At 29.2% G+C, this 19049-nt stretch overlaps 3 protein-coding genes across 6 annotated transcripts in view; all 3 read right to left on the bottom strand.

The window, feature by feature from the left end:
* Positions 1-4661: 4661 nt before the first annotated feature.
* On the bottom strand, positions 4662-7795 carry LOC111678169 (T-complex protein 1 subunit beta). The gene is made up of 4 exons (XM_023439430.2): positions 7664-7795; positions 6252-6941; positions 5298-5925; positions 4662-5228 (listed from the first exon to the last, which is right to left on the bottom strand). Exons 1-4 carry the CDS (start codon positions 7664-7666, stop codon positions 4942-4944), a joined length of 1608 nt encoding a protein of 535 aa, XP_023295198.1. The 5' UTR covers positions 7667-7795; the 3' UTR covers positions 4662-4941.
* Positions 7796-8682: 887 nt separating this feature from the next.
* Positions 8683-11059, bottom strand: LOC111678221 (transcription factor 15). Of its 2 annotated transcripts, none has more exons than XM_046946538.1 (3): positions 10317-11059; positions 10120-10259; positions 8683-9093 (listed from the first exon to the last, which is right to left on the bottom strand). In XM_046946538.1, exons 1-3 carry the CDS (start codon positions 10454-10456, stop codon positions 8969-8971), a joined length of 405 nt encoding a protein of 134 aa, XP_046802494.1. In that variant the 5' UTR covers positions 10457-11059; the 3' UTR covers positions 8683-8968. The 2 variants fall into 2 exon arrangements, with proteins under 2 accessions (XP_046802494.1, XP_023295260.2); XM_023439492.2 differs by having other exon boundaries at positions 10120-10250.
* Positions 11060-14833: 3774 nt separating this feature from the next.
* Positions 14834-19049, bottom strand: part of LOC111678210 — a 28960-nt gene continuing 24744 nt past the window's right edge. Inside the window, exons 4-7 of one of the 3 annotated variants that reach the window (XM_023439479.2) lie at positions 17500-17834; positions 17229-17364; positions 16210-16404; positions 14834-16136 (exon numbers count right to left, since the gene is read on the bottom strand). In XM_023439479.2, the coding sequence (XP_023295247.2) occupies positions 16071-16136; positions 16210-16404; positions 17229-17364; positions 17500-17834 (732 nt within the window). In that variant the 3' untranslated portion in view covers positions 14834-16070. Of the gene's footprint in view, positions 16137-16209; positions 16405-17228; positions 17365-17499; positions 17835-19049 lie in introns of those variants that run through there. The other 2 variants (XM_023439480.2, XR_002762585.2) reach the window with 2 other exon arrangements.

The raw sequence follows: 19049 nt of genomic DNA, 5'->3' as shown, positions 1-19049 counted from the left end.
ATACATACATATTATATTTTATTTTATTTTATTTGTTTTCTTAGAACAAAATAATAAAATGCATAGAAAATTGTAATATATAATGTTTTATTCGAAACAGAATTTCTTTTCAGTCATCTACGTATATCTTGAGATAAAAATTTATGAGTCTCTATAAAAAAATAATATTTCCAAAATTGTTTGTAAGAAAGGAAACGTTTATATCCACCTTTTTTCCATAATCAATAATATTGATTCAATATGTGTACATATTTATGTGTCTCTTTTTGAATATTAATAAAGAGCAAGTATTTAAAAACGTGCTTGCTTTTCAATATGTACGTTTTTAGTTAATATCAAATTTTAAGATTTAATTTCCGCTTATTTTCAATACAAATTTCCGGTTTTTATATTTGTTAAACTTCTTTTGTTAAAAAAGCATATGGCAACCCGAAAAGAATACATAATGCTTTGAAAAAACCTGTTTACTTGCTCTGATTGATTTCGTCCTCAACATCCGTTTCTGTTTATTTTTTATTTTTATTTTACTACATCTTTTCAATTTGCATATTTAAATCTCTAAAACACAATTTTATACTACATATAAACTATATCCGCCATTATTACCAGAAGTTACAATATTATTGGCAACATTTCCGATTTATTTCAGACAACACCCTTTTATTTAAACTATATGGCAGCATCATTATCTATTTTAACTAAATTTTTGCTTCCCAGAAACTTCTTAATATGTCTGTTACAATACTAGTCTGGGTAGCAGGTTTTTACATTAAGTTGCAAAATTAAAACTTACAAAACTGGCGGAAACAGACATATTACAATTTAATGCATTTGATATTTTTAATTTATATCCGCCCAATATGTATATGAAGAAAATAAGAAACGTTTTAATCCAAAATAAATCTCATATGTAAAGACATAACACAAGCTTCCAGGCAGAAGTACGAGTAATAATGGAATGCGCTTAATATATTTACCGACAGCCGGAAGGAAATTATGGCGATATCAGGATTTAGAACTAAATCTAAGACCGTATTGGATTGTATGAAAGCTTTAACTGAATACTCTCCCAGAGGTAAGGTTCACATCATATGGGTACCAGCCCACTCGGGAGTAGTCGGTAACGAGTGAGAGCGAGTGTAATAGCTTTAAAGGAGGCAGTTAACCTGACAAACGCAAAACCATTCGACGAAAATCCTAGGGGGTGACCCTGATGAGAGCAAGACGAAAAATCTCCTCAAAATGAGCAAGTCTGAAGTTAGTATGATAGTGGACACACATGATTACGAGCACATTTATGTAAAATTGGACGTGCGGATTCAGCCGTATGTAGGACCTGTGGAGAGGACAGTGATACTTAGGAGCACTTTCTTTGCCACTGCCAGGCATTCGTCAAAGTTAGATCCAGGTATCTTGGAAGTGATGTTATTCCAGAAATAACATTCCTGACATACACTGATTGGAAGATTCTTAGAAATTACTTTCAGGAAACTGAGTTTCTGTGCTTCGCTACCCTTATCGAAATTAAATACATAATCAAACAAAATTATTTAGTTACTAAATTATAAAATTTTTCTGAAATGTTTATTATAATTTCTCTTGGTGACAATATCCCAGTAGGATTTTGAGTTAAGGTGACTCAAAAGCTAACTATTTTACTTATAAAATACTATTCAGTTTTTCAATGTAATGTCATAGGAACGAGTCAGTACTCACTCACAATATATCAGTTTCAGCTAACCAGAAGTTATCTAATGAGGAGTTAGCAATTTTTCTATATTTTTATACAATTTTTTACTTACTAATTATTACTGATTATAATGCAATCAATAGCAGCAACATTCCCTATCTATATACACCATATATGCCTTATATTCCTGAAATGTTAATTTTTTAATAATAAATTCATTTTTCATTGTTAAAACAAATTTTCATTTTCATAATTTAAATTTTTCAATACAAATTGTTTGACAAATTTGTTATGAGTTTCTATTTTATTTTTATTTGAAATTTTATTGAAATGTTTGTTTATTTCCTCGATCATTTTTGAGTTACTTTGAAACTAGTCATAATATATTAGCAAAATGTTAACTTGATTTTTAGCTGACTCACAAAATCCTACAGGGATATTTCATTTAAATTCAAAAATAATACATTAATGATATATTTGCTTCAAAATATATCATTCAAATACAATTCAAAAAATTGTATTTGAAAAATTTTTTGACATACATACAAGGCTACAACGATACGACATCGATTGTGAATTGGACAAATATGTTTATTTACTACAAATAAATTGCGTTGATAGAAACAAACTTTTCCATTTAAATAGTTTATTGTTTCTCCTGTAAAATTTTAAAAATGTTAGATAGGGCCGTTTGAGTTTTAGGTGACGATATATAAAAAAAAAAATATTTTGAATTTTTTCGTGATACTAATGGTTATAAGTCAATTCTTGGCGCATAGAGTTTTTGTGGAGACTCAGGGTCAATTGACAGCCGATCATATAAAAATCGACAATTTATGTTATAAATAAAACTTAACTATGACGATTTCTAAAGAAATTCAGAAATAGGTATAAATAATAGAGTAAAAAACACGTACCATCAAAGTATCCAAAAAAAATCCAGCACATCGGTAGTACCAAAATGTCTCAATATACACAGAAACTGGGTTGATCGGCATACTGTAAGGTGGGTGTAGAACTCATATTTTTGTGCGACACAAACGCATAATACTCTCCATATTATGGTGGTACTGGGTATAAATATAAAATGTAATAAAATTATACCGATCGACTTGGAATTATCTCCTAAGTTAATTGTGTTATATCTGACTATAATTTCGCACTTCTTTATACCTATATGAAACTCAATATTCGGTCAAATATTTGTTTTCAAATCGCATCACTTATATAGTAACACAATTTATATGACCCGTTATGTTCTTAATAATTTGGATATGATTTCTATAATTTAGCTCCGGGTGTGAAGTCAAAAAACACATTTGTAAGGATTTTTTAATTACCGGATTTCTGATAATAAATTTATGTATCTGTACACGACAACACGTTCTCTTTAACAATAAGAATTTTAATTCAAAACGTACAAACCGTTAAAAAACTGCAAACTAATTTTTTTCTTTGTTTTTTTCCTTAACTGTCCTCAATGTTTGACATTTAAGCTTATTTTGTTGTTGTTATTTTTTTAACTGCATTTAGTGACGCGGTCAACTTAATGGTGTAGAGAAAAAAAATTAAGTGAATTTAGGAAAAATTGAGAAAAAGTGTTAAAAAATGTTAATATTATTAAAAAAGTTTATAAAAAAAGTCAATAGCAAAGTTTATTGAGTTAAAATAAAAAAAATCATTAAAATGTGTCTTAGAAATGTCTGCATTATGCAGTTTGATAAGGATTGCATCTGCATGCATCCTATTGTTAATAATCTATTAAAAAATAAGAAAATCATTAAAAAAAAGTGTTTATAAATGAAGTAAAAGTGTTATGTTATAAAAATATAAATCAAAAGTTTAAGAAAAATAAGTGTAAATATGGAAAAAAGTTGCAATACCAAAGTAATGCCTTTGGGTGTCTCAATTGTTTCGTTCGGTTTTCGGGGTGATCCGTAATTGTGTCGTAAGAGCTGCCGGAGCAGGCATCCGTCTGAAAATTGATACCAAATATCTTTGCAAAGTTGTTGTGAAAATTTGATGACCTTCGGTGCTCCTCATGTGTTTTTCCTTTTATGATGATACCCTTTGGTGTCTTGTCTACATGTTGCCGGGAGTAGATATCGGTTCGGAATTTGTTTGATGGTCTTCGGGGTCCCATATGTCTCTTCCGTTTTAGGTGTTATAATTAATCTTTCGGTACGTAATTTATTTGTGAAGTTGTAGTGCTAATTCGATTGAAACGTCTGTCTCGTCGGTATTATATTTGTTTATCGCCGCAGAAAGTGTCGGTTCGGAATTTTACTCTAAATGTCCTAGTGAGGAGTGACAAAAACTACTAGCAGCATAGTTTACTTTACCGGCAGGTTTATAAAGTCTTCCGACGTTATCTAAAATTACGCGATATTCCAATTTTTTGTTTTATACCATATTCTTAAATGTTTGGATTTTGATTCATCAAAAGACCAGTTTGCAGCGATTTGTTAAGGTAAGTCAGATATATGCTACTTAAAAACAGGAGATCTTTCCTATATTTTGTTGTCCTTTATTTTTTCGATTTTGTTTAACATTCTTAAAGTTCCGACGTATTTCGTTGTGAGGTTTTGCTTGATCAAATTTAAGGGGAACCATAATTACAAACAAACTTTGATCCCACTTTTTAAAAACTAAGTGTTCTTACAAAAACCTTTAGTTTTTCTTTCTCTGAAGAAAAAAACCCCTACCAAAAACCAATTTATCTTAAAATAAAACAATTAAAAAATGTTTAGTATTTTTTTGTGTATTAATAGAATTTTCAAATTTTAATAGTAAATTTTGTTCTGAAAAAATTAATGTAAGTGATTTTTTCTGTTTATTGCATTTTTAAATACAAAAACTGATTTGGTTTTATTGATTTTTTTTATAAATGTTCTTAGAATTAAAGACACATTTTCAAGCATTTATTAAATTAAACGATATTTTTAATATACTCCATTTCAAAACAAAATGCTTTAAAAGTCTAAGCTAAGCTGACTTTATTTGCCAAAAATGATTAATAGAAAGAGATTTAAAACAAAAAGAACATTAAATTAATCAAAAGATAATACAATTAAACATGAAGAATTTATAACAGGAGGATCATCAGCTGGAGGATGTTAACTAAATAAATGTTAGTTGGTTGGTTTGTTTTTCTAACAAAAATAGTGATTGATTAAATTAAGTAGTTTATAAAATGTAGAGAACATCATGAGTTATTATGCAAAGGGATGATGATAAGTAAAAGAATTAGCTTAACAGTAGCCACGATCGGGTACACGTCTTCTGGGTGCACACTTAATAATGTTATCAACACGCAAAATCATTTCGGCGGCCTCAGAGGCAGACAAAAGGACTTGTCGTTTGACGGCAAATGATTCTGTAATGCCTAATTCTTTCATATCACCCACTTTGCCCTTTTCCATATCAAGACCAGCTGTGGTTTTGCCTTGGGCATGAGCAGCTCTCAATTCAGAAACCAATTGGGCGGAATCGTAGCCAGCATTGTCGGCAATGGCAGTGGGTAAAGCCAAAAGAGCACCTTTCATAAAAAAGTAAGATACAAAATTAGAAATTTTGATGTATATTAAATTTTAGCTTTAATACTTACGTGCAAAGGCTTCCATGGCTATGGCTTCCTTGCCAGCTGTTTCAGCAGCCTTTTTCAATACTGCATTGGCCATCAATGCTTCTGAGGAACCACCACCATAAATAATACGTGATTCTTTAACTGTGGCAGCCAAAACGCACAAAGCATCATGCAATGAACGATCAGCTTCATCCAAAATTTGTTGTGTAGCACCACGAATAACAATGCTGCAAGCTTCACCCATTTTAACACCACTGAAACGCAAAAGAGTGTCCTCACCAATCATAACTTGTTCAATTAGATCGCATTCACCCAATTTAACCAATGCGGGATTTTCAAAAGTAGATACAATTTCACCACCGGTGACCAAAGCCAAACGTTCAATGCCATCAAAATCGGCATGTTCAATAGCCATAACACCAGCATCGGCAAACAATTGTTCGGGGTAATTGTAGATCAACTGACGATTGATGAATACATTACAATTGTGATTTAAGATCTTTTGTACTTTATCCTTCATTTTCTCTTTTTCGGCCAATTCCAAGTCAGCAATTTTAGCTAAGCTATCGACCTTAATGGTACTGCCGAAAACTTTGATTTTGTCAGTATCCATAGGGGTGTTGGCAATGAGAATTTTAGCGTTTTCAATCTAAAAAGCAAATTAATATTAAACTCATTAGATTTACTAATGAAAATTGGAAAACAACTTAATGCACTTTAAACACTTCACAACACATTTTTCGCAATCTATGATTATGTATTAAATAGTTATTAAAACTATTAGCGAATAATTCTCGAAACATTTTGATGCTTTTTTAATACACCATCAAACTCGTCAAAATGGCTGTGATATGAAATATTAATATAAAAACATATTTCACAACCAATTTGACGGTCCGATAATGTACAGAATTTTTGTGATATCTAAACTAAAAAAAATATTTAATTCCTTTAAAATATATAAAAAAAACTTACTCTTTGTGGTTGATGTACACCAGGTTTTTTGTCCAGCAAGAAACCTTCATCCAAAAATGAATCATCCAAAGTACCACCGCTCTTCTTAATAATTTGAATGGCATGTAATTCACCAGAGCCCTTCAAGCGCAAAACAGCATCTACTGCTAAATTAGCAAAGAAGTCTTTGTGTTGATGTAAAATCTTGGAGGACAATGTTGTGCGGGCTATATTCAAAAGATCTTCCTTAAATTTAGCATCATTGGCCGAGTTGTCTTGAGAAGATTGGACAAGAGCTTCACGAGCAACCTTGGTGGCCATACGCCAACCAGCAATAATAATTTGTGGATGAAGTTTTTGGTCAATGAGTTTTTCGGCTTCACGCAAAAGTTCAGCAGCTAAAACTGTGACAGAAGTGGTACCATCACCGACTTCTTCGTCTTGGACGCGGGACATGTCGACTAAAATTTTGGCTGCAGGATTGTCAACACCAACAGAACGCAAAATAGTGGCACCATCATTGGTTATACTGACTTTACCAGCTTCACGACCATGGGACACCAAGATCTTGTCCATACCTTTAGGGCCCAAGGTACTCTTAACCAAATCTCCAATAGCAATGGCTCCTATGAAAGAAGACAGACGAGCCATCTCGGCTTTTTCTTCTTGTGCCTCATTTTTGAGAACACGTACAGGATTTAATGACATCTCCTATAATTTTCATAAAAAAAATAAAAAATCGCTATTAGATATCTCAAACATCTGGTAACTCAAGTCATTGTAGGAAGGCGTTAAAAACAGGAATACGACCGCTTTTTAACATAACCTTACTTATTTTTGCCAAAAATTCTCTTTTCAATTAAATTTCTCTTTTAAACGTAAAAAATCCTTGTTTGCTTCACACAAAAAAAGAGTAAATATTAACTTTAATAAGCCAAGAGTATGATTCATCTTTAAACACGCTGTTTTATGTCTCATGCCGAACAAAAAAACTAAAGTATTCTATAAATTTCAACCCAAGATTTTTAATTTTAACATTTTTCCTTAATTTAGCTTTATAATATCCATAAAACTTTAAGAATTTCCTTGAATTTTTATTGCATTTTAGAATAATCTGGAATAAAAACCTCACGTGCATTTTTTCTTTTCTTCTTTTTTCATCCACTATTACACAGCTTGTATGTGAGTGAGACACTCATTCATTTTACCCCGCCGCTAATTGTTAATTTAATGATGCGGTCATTGTGCTTCTCAATACACATCGTTTTTCTTCATTCTTTAAATTTTTTTTGCTATTCAACACCCGGCAATTTTGTTACGTTTTATCTCCACAAATATCACTTAAATTTATTATCTTTATTTATCTAAATATTCATTGTCATGTAAACTCATAGTTTTTATTAATAATTTTAAAAAATATTGCAATAATTTACCATTTTTATTGAAAAATTTAATTCACTATTATGTTTTCTGTTCACAGCCTAAGAAAACACCCGCAGTATGGAAAAAAATGAAAATGGCGAATGACATGAGTTTGTTGTACAGGGTTGTATTTTGTGTTATTCATCAAAAAGGCCTACGCCGACAAACACTAATGGTGGCGCCGTTTTAAAATCGGCCATAAGCCGGCTAGGTTATGAGCTGTGTTTTTTTATAACGATATTAAGGGATTTATTTTATATAAATCCAGTCCTCTCTAGTCCGACTTTCGAATAATCGAACAATAGACTTTTTGTCGAAAAAAGTCGAAAAGTCGAAGTCGACTATTTTGTTCCAAAAAAGTCGATAACTCGACTATCGTCTATGAAAAAAGTCGAAAAGTCGACTTTGCAAATAAAAGTTGAAAAGTCGAAAAGTCGGAAAGAGTCGAAAAAAGTCGGAAAAAGTCGAAAGACGACTATTTATAAAATATTAAAAGTCGAAAAATCTACTTTTAATTAAATGAAAAAAGTCGAAAATCGAACTAAATGCAAAAAGTAGAAAGTCGACTTTTCATAAAATGCAAAAAGTCGAAATGTCGACTTTTCATATAATGCAAAAAGTCGAAAAGTGGAGTTTTCGTTTCAACTATAGAACCCTAGTCCTCTCACTTCACTTGTAGATATTTGAGATCTTTAGATTTTTTTTTATAAAAATATATGTACGAGATTATAAATTTTTGTTAATCAGCTAAAATGCTTTAAAATTAAAGTTCTTGAATAATATTCTCGTAATTCTTTAAGGTAGTCATTATAACGACTTATCAAAAGTGGATCGTAAAGGTATCGATTTTCTATAACAAAAATGGTTTTGTAATATTAATGTTTGATTTATTTATTTTTTAATATTTTTAAAATTGTTTGATTTTTCAAAAAAAGGAGAATTTACAAATTTATAAAAATATGTATATAATAAATAGTTCTTATTATTATAAATTGTGATAATTACGGATAATTCTATAAAATTGGAGAAAATTAAGAAATTCTATTTATCTTTAGAATATAATTAATTAATTTTTTATACGGTTACAATGATTGAAAAACTTTACAAATTATATCTTTGGCGATTTTTCATATTTTTTTTGGTTAGACAACAATGTTTAATTAATGTGTTATATTACAGAGTTGTATTTGTGGAAGAACAACAGGGTGCTTATGTTATAAAAATAATTTTAATGCGTTACATTTGAGTTAGATAAATATTATTTACTAAATAAATAATTTTTTATCATTATACACTAATTAAAAAAATAAATTATTTTAACTTTTGTTAAAATTATTGGCACAAAAAGTACATATAGCAGTTCTGCTTTCGGTTATTCTTTCATTATTGCACAGGTGATGTGTTTCTCGCGAGTAAATACTGCAGGGCTTTTCATTATTACCTAAAAATAAATAAAAGAATAAATTAACAAATTTTCTACAATAAATAGATTTTTTAATGATTTTTGAATTAAAGCGATCTATGTGATCTAAAATTATATCAATTTGTTTTTGCATCGTAAGGAGATTATTATCTAAGACTAGTTGCAAACTTTTAACATGATTTTATTTCTCTGACATTTTAGATGAGAATTAAAAGTGGCCAGAGATTTTAATTTCTTTCTCTTGTTTAAAATACTACAGTTTTCGAATTTGAATTGACTTTGAATAGAAATTAAAAAATTATCATTCCTTTCTCGATTTGAGGCACATTAAGGAACTGTAGACTATTATTGTTTTGGCTTATTAAAGGACTAGAATGGGTCATAGATTTCCAGCAAAAATAAATCGAAGTACTTCCAAAAGAATAACAATTTCATAAGTAGCACTAAGTGGAAGTGATGTTTAATGACTTCCGAAGAAACGAAAATATATACTTCAAGGTCTTGTCTAAAAATTTGTGATAATCTTGTATATAACAGGTCGAAACGAGGGACTGTTTTCGATCTTAAATTTTTATGAGTATCTACATATTACATTTTTTAATGTATATATTATTTAAATTAAATTGGTTGTACTACAATTTCACTTCCAAAAATGTACATAAAAATCACTTCTTGAGAATGGCTTTAAAAGTAGTGAATTTGGAAACAAAGAAAAATAAATTACTTCTATGACAAGCCTGTGTTAAAATTATCACTTCTGCAGGTCTTTTTCAGTACTTTTTTTTGCTTCTTTGGAAGGTTTTAATGCTGGGTTGCGCTATAGGGTTTTTGTTTTTTACCAACAAACATTTCCATGAAAAAAGCACATAACAGATACTATAATGTCATGTTTCTTTGGACTTGATGTATTATACATCATGTTTTGTCAATCTATTCTGACCTGATATCTTCCTTTTGAATTTTATTTAGTTGCTTAGTTGCATACTTCTATGATAATTTATATTGCACAATTTTTTGTTTAAGAAGAGCTAAGTATTTACATACCTGTCACAATAACAGCATCCAAATGAGCTATGTAACTTTTAGCCAATCGCAATATCTCAATTTTAGATAATTTTCGATCATATGGTTCGGTGGGTATTAAAGTGCGTAAAGTATTGAAAGCCGAATTAACACTGGAAAAACTATTCAATTTATTATTTATGTAAAACAAAAAAATTGGCAAAATATTATAGACATACCTCTGGGTACGACAACGTTCACGAGCATTGACCACATGTCGGGGCTTAGCAGCTGTACTATTTGAAGAATCTGATTCTGAGGGACTAATGCGACTATTTGTACACATTTCCATTTGAGAGAAATTTGTATAGAATTCCATTTGTTAATATTTAATTAATAGAAATTTTTTGTTAATTTATTTATATATTTTTTTTCATTTCGTTTTAATTATTAAATAGTTTTTTGTTTAATTCTTTTCTCCTTGTAACTAGTAGTTGGTTGGCTTTCTCCCACAAGACTGAAAATATTACATTGTTCTCAGCTACACTTATATTGTTCATTTTGATCGTTTCAGAATTTTTGTATTTTATTTTAAATAATTATTTCATTTAGAGTAAATATTGTAGAACAAGTGCGGTTTGGTTTGGGATGTTATGAATTGAGTAGAAGATGGTCATATAAGATTTTATTGTTTGTGTTTTTTTTGTACTCGGGCTACTGTTTTGTTTTCTACTCAAATGTATCAAATGTTTTAATTATTTGTTTTTATTTGTGGCATCCACACTCTAAACGACTACTTGAAAAAAATACTGCAAAATGAATTAAGTCATTAATGACGACAAATTGTCCATAAACACTTATGAAGAGTACAATGTATGAGCAATGGGAATTTTTGTTGTTATGGGATGATCATACCCATTGTATGTAGTTTGCGGATACTCGTACCAATGGATAGTGTTTCAAACATTAGTTATGTATGTATGTATGTATGTATGTATGTATGTATGTATGTATGTATGTATGTATGTATGTATGTATGTATGTATGTATGTATGTATGTATGTATGTATGTATGTATGTATGTATGTATGTATGTATGTATGTATGTATGTATGTTTGTACTAAGTACATAATGGTTATTTGGTACGACATATAAATGGTTTTGTTGTTTTTAATCAATGGGGGGTATATTATTTCTTGACACTTTTTTGGGTGGTCAATTTTGAAGTGTGGTTTAGGTATAGTTTGATGGTTCAGAGAGTTGATCACTTTATATCTATTTTGGTTTAATTTTTTTAATTTTAACAGAATAACAGTGATATATAAATATATCTAAAACAAAAATCTTAAACATAACGTAGTATTTTAAACAATTCATTTCAGTCAATGTCTGTATGTTTGCTGGGTAGCGCCAAAGATTTATTTAATTAAAATAGCTGATCTTCTTAAAGATAAATTAATTAAAATGAATTTTATATTTTCTTAAATTAAACTTAAGTATTTGTAATTTTTCTTATTAAATCATTGTTGTGAAAATATCGATTTTTGGTGAGAAGTTAAAGTGGTCAGAGATTCTCATTGTTTTGTCGATATGATTATTATTTAATGAACTAAAGCGGATTTAAGTTTTCTCATATAAAAACTAATAATCGGTGAGAAATAAAAGTGTTCAGAGATTTTCATTGTTTTGTCGATTTGAGGCTTATTTAAGGATCTACAGCTGATTTTAGTTTTTCCATATAAAAATATAATTTTTAGTAAGAAATAAAACTGATCACAAATTTTTATGGTTTTTTTTCGATTTGAGGCTTATTTAAGGATCTAGAGCCGATTTTAGTTTTCCCATATAAACATCGAATTTTCAATGAGAAATATAAGTTATCACAGATTATTATGCTTTGTCGATTTGAGCCTTATTTAAGAATCTACAGCTAATTTTAGTTTTCCAATATAAAAATCGCATTTTCGGTGAGAAATAAAAGTGATTACAGATTTTTTTTATTTTGTCGATTTGAGCCTTATTTAAGGATCTACTGCCGATTTTAGTTTCTCCATAAAAGATCGAATTTTCGGTGAGAAATAAAAGTGATCATAGATTTTCATTGTTTTGTCGATTTGAGCCTTATTTAAGAATCTACAGCCCATTTTAGTTTTCCCATATAAAAATCAAATTTTCGCTGAGAAATAAAAGTAATCCCGGATTTTCATTGTTTTGTCGATTTGAGCCTTATTTAAGGATCTACAGCGCATTTTAGTTTTCCCATGTAAAAATCGAATTTTCGCTGAGAAATAAAAGTAATCCCGGATTTTCATTGTTTTGTCGATTTAAGGCTTATTTAAGAATCTACAGCCCATTTTAGTTTTTTCATATTAAAATCGAATTTTCGATGAGAAATAAAAGTGATCACAGATTTTCATTGTTTTGTCGATTTGAGGCTCATTTAAGGATCTACAGCGCATTTTAGTTTTTCCATATAAAAATAGAATTTTCGATGAGATATATAAGTGATCACAGATTTTCATGGTTTTATCGATTTGAGGCTGATTTAAGGATCTACAGCGCATTTTAGTTTTTCCATATAAAAATCGAATTTTCGATGAGAAATAAAAGTGATCACATATTTTCATTGTTTTGTCGATTTGAGGCTTATTTAAGGATCTACAACTGATTTTAGTTTTCCCATTGAAAAATCGAATTTTCGATGAGAAATATATGTAAGTGATCACAGAATTTTATTGCGTTTTCGATTAAAGGCTTATTTAAGGATCTACAGCCGATTTTAGTTTTTTTTATATTGAAATCAAATTTTCGATGAGAAATAAAAGTGATCACAGATTTTCATTGTTTTGTCGATTGAGGTTTAACTAAGGATCTACAGCCCATTTTAGTTTTTCTATATAAAAATGGAATTTTCGATGAGAAATAAAAGTGATCATAGATTTGCATTGTTTTGTCGATTTGACGCTCATTTAAGAATCTACAGCCCATTTTAGTTTTCCCATATAAAAATCGAATTTTCGCTGAGAAATAAAAGTAATCCCGGATTTTCATTGTTTTGTCGATTTGAGGCTCATTTAAGGATTTTAGTTTTTCCATATAAAAATCGAATTTTCGATGAGATATATAAGTGATTTTGTCGATTTGAGGGTTATTTAAGGATTTACAGCCGATTTTAGTTTTCCCAAAAAAAAATCGAAATTTCGATGAGAAATATAAGTGATTACAGATTTTTTTATTTTGTCGATTTGAGCCTTATTTAAGGATCTACAGCCGATTTTAGTTTCTCCATAAAAAATAGAATTTTCGGTGAGAAATAAAAGTGATTACAGATTTTTATTGCTTTGTCGTTTGAGCCTTATTTAAGAATCTACCGCCGATTTTAGTTTTCCAATATAAAAATCGAATTTTCGGTGAGAAATAAATGTGATCACAAATTTTTATTATTTTGTCGATTTGAGCCTTATTTAAGAATCTACAGCCAATTTTAGTTTTCCAATATAAAAATCGAAATTTTGATGAGAAATGAAAGTAATCACAGATTTTGATTCTTTTGTCGATTTGAGGCTTATTTAAGGATCTACAGCCGATTTTAGTTTTTCCATAAAAAAATTGAATTTTCGAAGAGAAATAAAAGTGATCACGGATTTCATTGTTTTGTCGATTTGAGGCTTATTTAAGAATATACATCTGATTATAGTTTTCCCATATAAAAATCACAGATTTTCATTGGTTTGTCGATTTGAGGCTTATTTAAGGATATACAGCCGATTTTAGTTTTCACATAGAAAAATCCATATTTGGATAAGAAATATAAATGATCACAGATTTTCATTGTTTTGTCGATTTGAGCCTTATTTAAGGATCTACAGCCGATTTTAGTCTTCCTATAGGAAAATCGAATTTCGATGTATAAGTGATAACAGATTTTCATTGTTTTGTCTATTTGAGGATTATGTAAGGATCTACGGCCGATTTTATTTTTCTTTATTATTATTATTTTTCACAGATTTTTATTGCTTTGTCGATATGAGGCTTAAGTATATAAGAATATACATCTGATTTTAGTTTTCCCATATAAAAATCAAATTTTCGATGAGAAATAAAAGTGATCACAGATTTTCATTGTTTTGTTGATTTGAACCTTATATATGGATCTAAGTACATCCGATTTTAGTTTCCCCATATACAAATCTAATTTTCGGTGAGAAATATAAGTTATCACAGATTTTGATAGTTTTGTCGATTTGATCTACAGCCGTTATTGGAAGAGAAGTAAAAGTTGTATTGTTTGTTATGTAGTTATATGATAAAAGATTTGTTATAATGAATAAATAATTAGAGTAATTTGAAAACACACAGAAACCATAAGTAAATAATTTGACACATGGTGTAAAAACCACTTCCCTTATTACCCAAAAATGCCACTTCGAAAATAAACACTTCTTTTTACAAAAAAATACTTCTTTTTATATAAAAATTTATTTTTGGTGAGAAATAAAAGTGATCACAGATTTACATTATTTTGTCGATTTGAGGCTTATTTAAGGATCTACCGGCGATTTAATAAAAGACTAGCAAAAGTAGTATTGTTTGTTATATAGTTATGCGATAATACATTTGTTATAAAGAATGAGTAATTGGAGTAATTTGAAAACACACAGAAACCAGAAGTAAATATTTTGACACATGGTGTAAAAACCACTTCCTTAATTACCCTAAAATGCCACTTCGAAAATAAACACTTCTTTTAATATGTTTTTTTTTTATTTATTTTTAACTATATTTTATTTATTTTTATTTACAACACTTAAAAATTAATAAGAGACAGACAATAAGAGTAATTACAAAAACAGATAAAAAAGATTTGAAAAAGAGGGATGGTGTTATACACAGATAAAAAAATATGCGATTACAATTAATATTTTACTTAGAATAGACAAAGAGTAAATTAATTAAAAATTCCATACCAAAGTTTTAAAACTTTAAAATTATTTAAATCGGAAACTAATTAACTTGGTATATATTTCTGAGAGAAATTAAGGATACATTTTTAACACAACTTAAAAACTAATAAAATAAAAAATGACTTACACTTATCAAAAAAATTAAAAAAAAACAATTCCAACATAATATCAAAAAAATTAACTTAAGATTTTTTCTTTAAATGGGCAATTATTTTCTTTAGTTTTCTCTTTAAAAAGAATTAACAGTAAATATTAGGATTTTATAAAATGTTTAACAACAACTTCAAAGTTTAAGCAGATTTCTGTTTTAACTACAAATTTTTTACAGTGTAAATGTAAAATGTTTTGAAGTATACAATGATATTTAACTGCTACTGAATACTAAATGTGTTTAACTACAAAATTCTACTTTTTTCGATTTTACTTTAATGAAGGATTTTGATTTTTTTCTTTACGTTTACAAACTGGGAACAATTTAATAGTATAATAATAGTTTATAAAACACCACAGTCATATTTGTTTTGTTTAAAGAAAAAATACATAAGGAAACTTTTACAAAAATAGGAAAAAAATTATAAAAACAATACTACAAAAATAATTAAAAAGGCATTTCATATTTACAAGCAGCATACTACAAAATATAGGCTACGATCGTTTTTTTTTTGTTTTTGTTTGTTTAACTATCTACTGTTAGTAATAGTTTTTAAAATTTCCATTTAAACAAATTGGTTAAATTTTGTTCGTAGTTTGTTTTGTTTTTTTAATAAATAAAATTAAAAAAAAATAGTGATGAATAGTGTGAAATAAAGTTTTGTGTGAATTAAGTTTTTTTGTTTAACTAATTTTATCTTGTTCTTCGTGTTTTTTTTGCAAAAAATAAATTAAACTAAAAAAAGTTTTTTTTGTTGTAAAGTAAATTAAGAATTTCGTTGTTTTGTAGAGTATAAAAATAGTAGATAAATTTGACTAATTTTGAAATGAAACAACTGTTGATAGTAAAAGAAGTAAGTGTGAACAAAGCTGAAGATTTAAATGAGAGCAGTAATGAGTTTGGCCTTGAAGTTAACGAATTTCTCACTTGTGGCAGCCACACGCTAAGGAAATAAATAGAGGGAGAAAGAATTAGTATGTTTAATTAAATTCTGAAGTTTTATATATGAAACTTACCAAAATCAAATCTTGTACCAAATTGGCCAAACCTCTGTTAGCTAAAACGACTAATCTGGTTACAGGGCCGGGAATACCTTCCGTGTAACCATCATTTGAACGATTGCTATCGCTATCGGAATCACTGTCTGAGGAACTGCTTACACTGTTGGCTGCTTCATCACCTGCTTGAGTTTGCACGCTACCAGAGAAAAGCTTTAAAATTGGAGAGGAAGAAAAAGAAATATTAATGAGTTTTGAAGCGCAATAATTTTAATTTAGAGAGTATTTGGAAAAGTTGGAATTGTACGAGAGACCAAATGTTAAATCATGAAAATTTTTGTGGATTGATAGATTTGAAAAACCTAAGAGAAATTAAATACACAAACATCTGCTTGGATTGAAGAGAAATTTAATTTTGGAATGTTGGGAGGAAAACATTCAAACTCTTGCTTGTAAGCAAGAGTTTGAATGTTTAAATTGGATTAGGATTTTGTAAACACTACAATAGTACAAACAAGTTCCAAAGCTCGATCAGCAGAATTTCATAAACACTGAAAGAGAAGAAAAACTTGTTCCAAAGCTCGATCATCAGAAACACGAACGTATCGTAAATTAGGCTCATAGAGTCGCTTATTCTTAGAAAGCAGACCGTAATCTTTGATCAGAGTCGAATTCCAGATATCCAAACTAACAAAAATAATTCTTAGATTATTACAAATTCGAAGATTTACAAATTCGTTATGAACAGCAGTTAGTGTAATGATACAGAATCATATTTCAGATGTAACTCCAATCCTCGATCTCTAGCTCATATAAGTCTAAATTGAAGCTCCATGATTTTTAATTTGTCGTTCGGTTATTGTACAGTAAAAGATTTTAACTATAGTCTCTACGAATTCATTTTAACCATCGGTTGCTATAGGTAAACTCGATTTTAACGTGATATAATTCTGACTTAATTTCCTATTTAACTCTTGGTTATAGTGGAACAGAGTTTAACATCGTACTTCACCCATCCAAAAATCTATAGTACTTACTCTAACAATATCGAATAAGAAGTTACCGGAACCTCCAGCGCCGCCTGCACCTCCAGCACCACCGGCACTTGAGCCACCGCTAGCACCGCCAGCTAAACCGGCACCGCCGAATTGCAAAAACCTTTTGAAAATATTGCTAAATAAGAAAATTTGTCGGAAAGAATAATGTTGTGTTACCCAAATTTTGAAAAGTGTTTCTGAATGCATTTAAAGCCAATTTGCAAATGTACATGTGTATACAACAACTTAATCTAAAAACTCAAATAAATACCTCTTGTTTCTATCGTCCAAATCGGCAGAATCTTCATTTGAATCCAAAGTCAATTCATCGATGGCAGGTGACTTGGAATCGCTCAATTGTAATTCATTACTAATCGATTTGGGCTTATCGATGTTATTCAATTCATTGTTGAAACTCAATTGTATGGTCTCTTCAATCTTGGGCGATGGAATGGGAAGTTGAGCAGGTTGTTGTTGTTGTTGTTGGAGAGCAGCTACAGCTTGTGCGGCGGCTTCAGCTTCTTTGACTTGTCTGGCAACACGTATGGTTTCTTCCAATTGTTTGTTAATGGCCGATAAATCAATTTGTGTATCAGTGGCACCATTCTTTTGTATGCGAATTAAATCGACATTATTCATTCATGCAGCGAATTTTAACAAATTAAAACGTTATACAAGATTCGTATTGATTTTGAAAAAATAATTTCGTGCATTAATTATTTCATTTTTTTTGGTAATTGTGTTTTTCAAACGCGAACGCGTAATAGTACCGTTTATTTTATTTTATTAATTAATGGGAATAAAACCAAGGTTGCCATTTTACATTTATATATGTATATATATAGTTTGGAAGGATTTTGCCAGTTGTTTGGTGGGGGAGGGTTATTTGTTGTTTTGTTTTTGTTATAATAGCGTGCAAAAGGTATTAGTAAGAGAGAGATAGACAGGGAGAGGCACATACAAAGGAGGGAATAGATAGTTTTCAAAATAGTTATATGGGAATGTGTAGGAGATAGGAGAGGTAATGATAATGATAAAGAGATTAATGAGGGGAGAGAGATAGATAGAAACGATCAGGATATTTTGTGCATATATAACAAGTGTAATAAATGACATTGTGGTGATACAGTCAGTGTTCATATGTGTACATTACAAAATGCATATAAATGTGAAATTACAAAAAAAAGTGTGGCAATTTTGTTTTCATTATATGAATTTTCAAAACCAAAAAATAAATTTTAAACAAATTATATTATTATTAGTTTTTCAATATCAACATTTTAATTACATTATTAAAATGAATGCACGTGCATAATGATGTATTTTGTATACATTTTTTTATCAATTTATTAATTTGATTGTGTTTTATTTATAAATTTTTTGCATTTGTGGTTGATGGATTTTCAGTTTTGATTTAAACGATTTTTTTGAGATTTAAAGAGTTATTTCACAAGTTGATTTTTTGAGATTTTTTTTTATGTAGTATGCGCATGAAAAAGAAAAAAAAGAGAAAAGAGAAAACAAAAAGCATGAGAAATCATGATCATTCAAATGGTTATTTTTTTGTCTAGAATTTTCCTTATAATTAAAAGCCATTTTGTTTTAAAAAGGAACTATAAACATAAATTATATAATTTTACAAAAGTAGTAGTAGTAGTAAAAGCTACAAAGTGAAAAATAATAATTCCCTACAAAAACAAAACTATACTTAAAAAACTAAGAGCTTTAACAAAAAGGTGAGCAAATTTTTATTATTTAACAGGTGACAACATAGAGAGATAGTGTTAGAGGAAATTGAGTTATAGACTCGTTAAACGGAAA

This window comes from Lucilia cuprina, chromosome 3 (genome assembly GCF_022045245.1).
Source record: "Lucilia cuprina isolate Lc7/37 chromosome 3, ASM2204524v1, whole genome shotgun sequence".
NCBI lineage: Eukaryota > Metazoa > Arthropoda > Insecta > Diptera > Calliphoridae > Lucilia > Lucilia cuprina.
The sequence above is the reverse complement of the archived record's forward strand: the minus strand, read 5'-3'. Positions and strand labels throughout refer to the sequence as shown.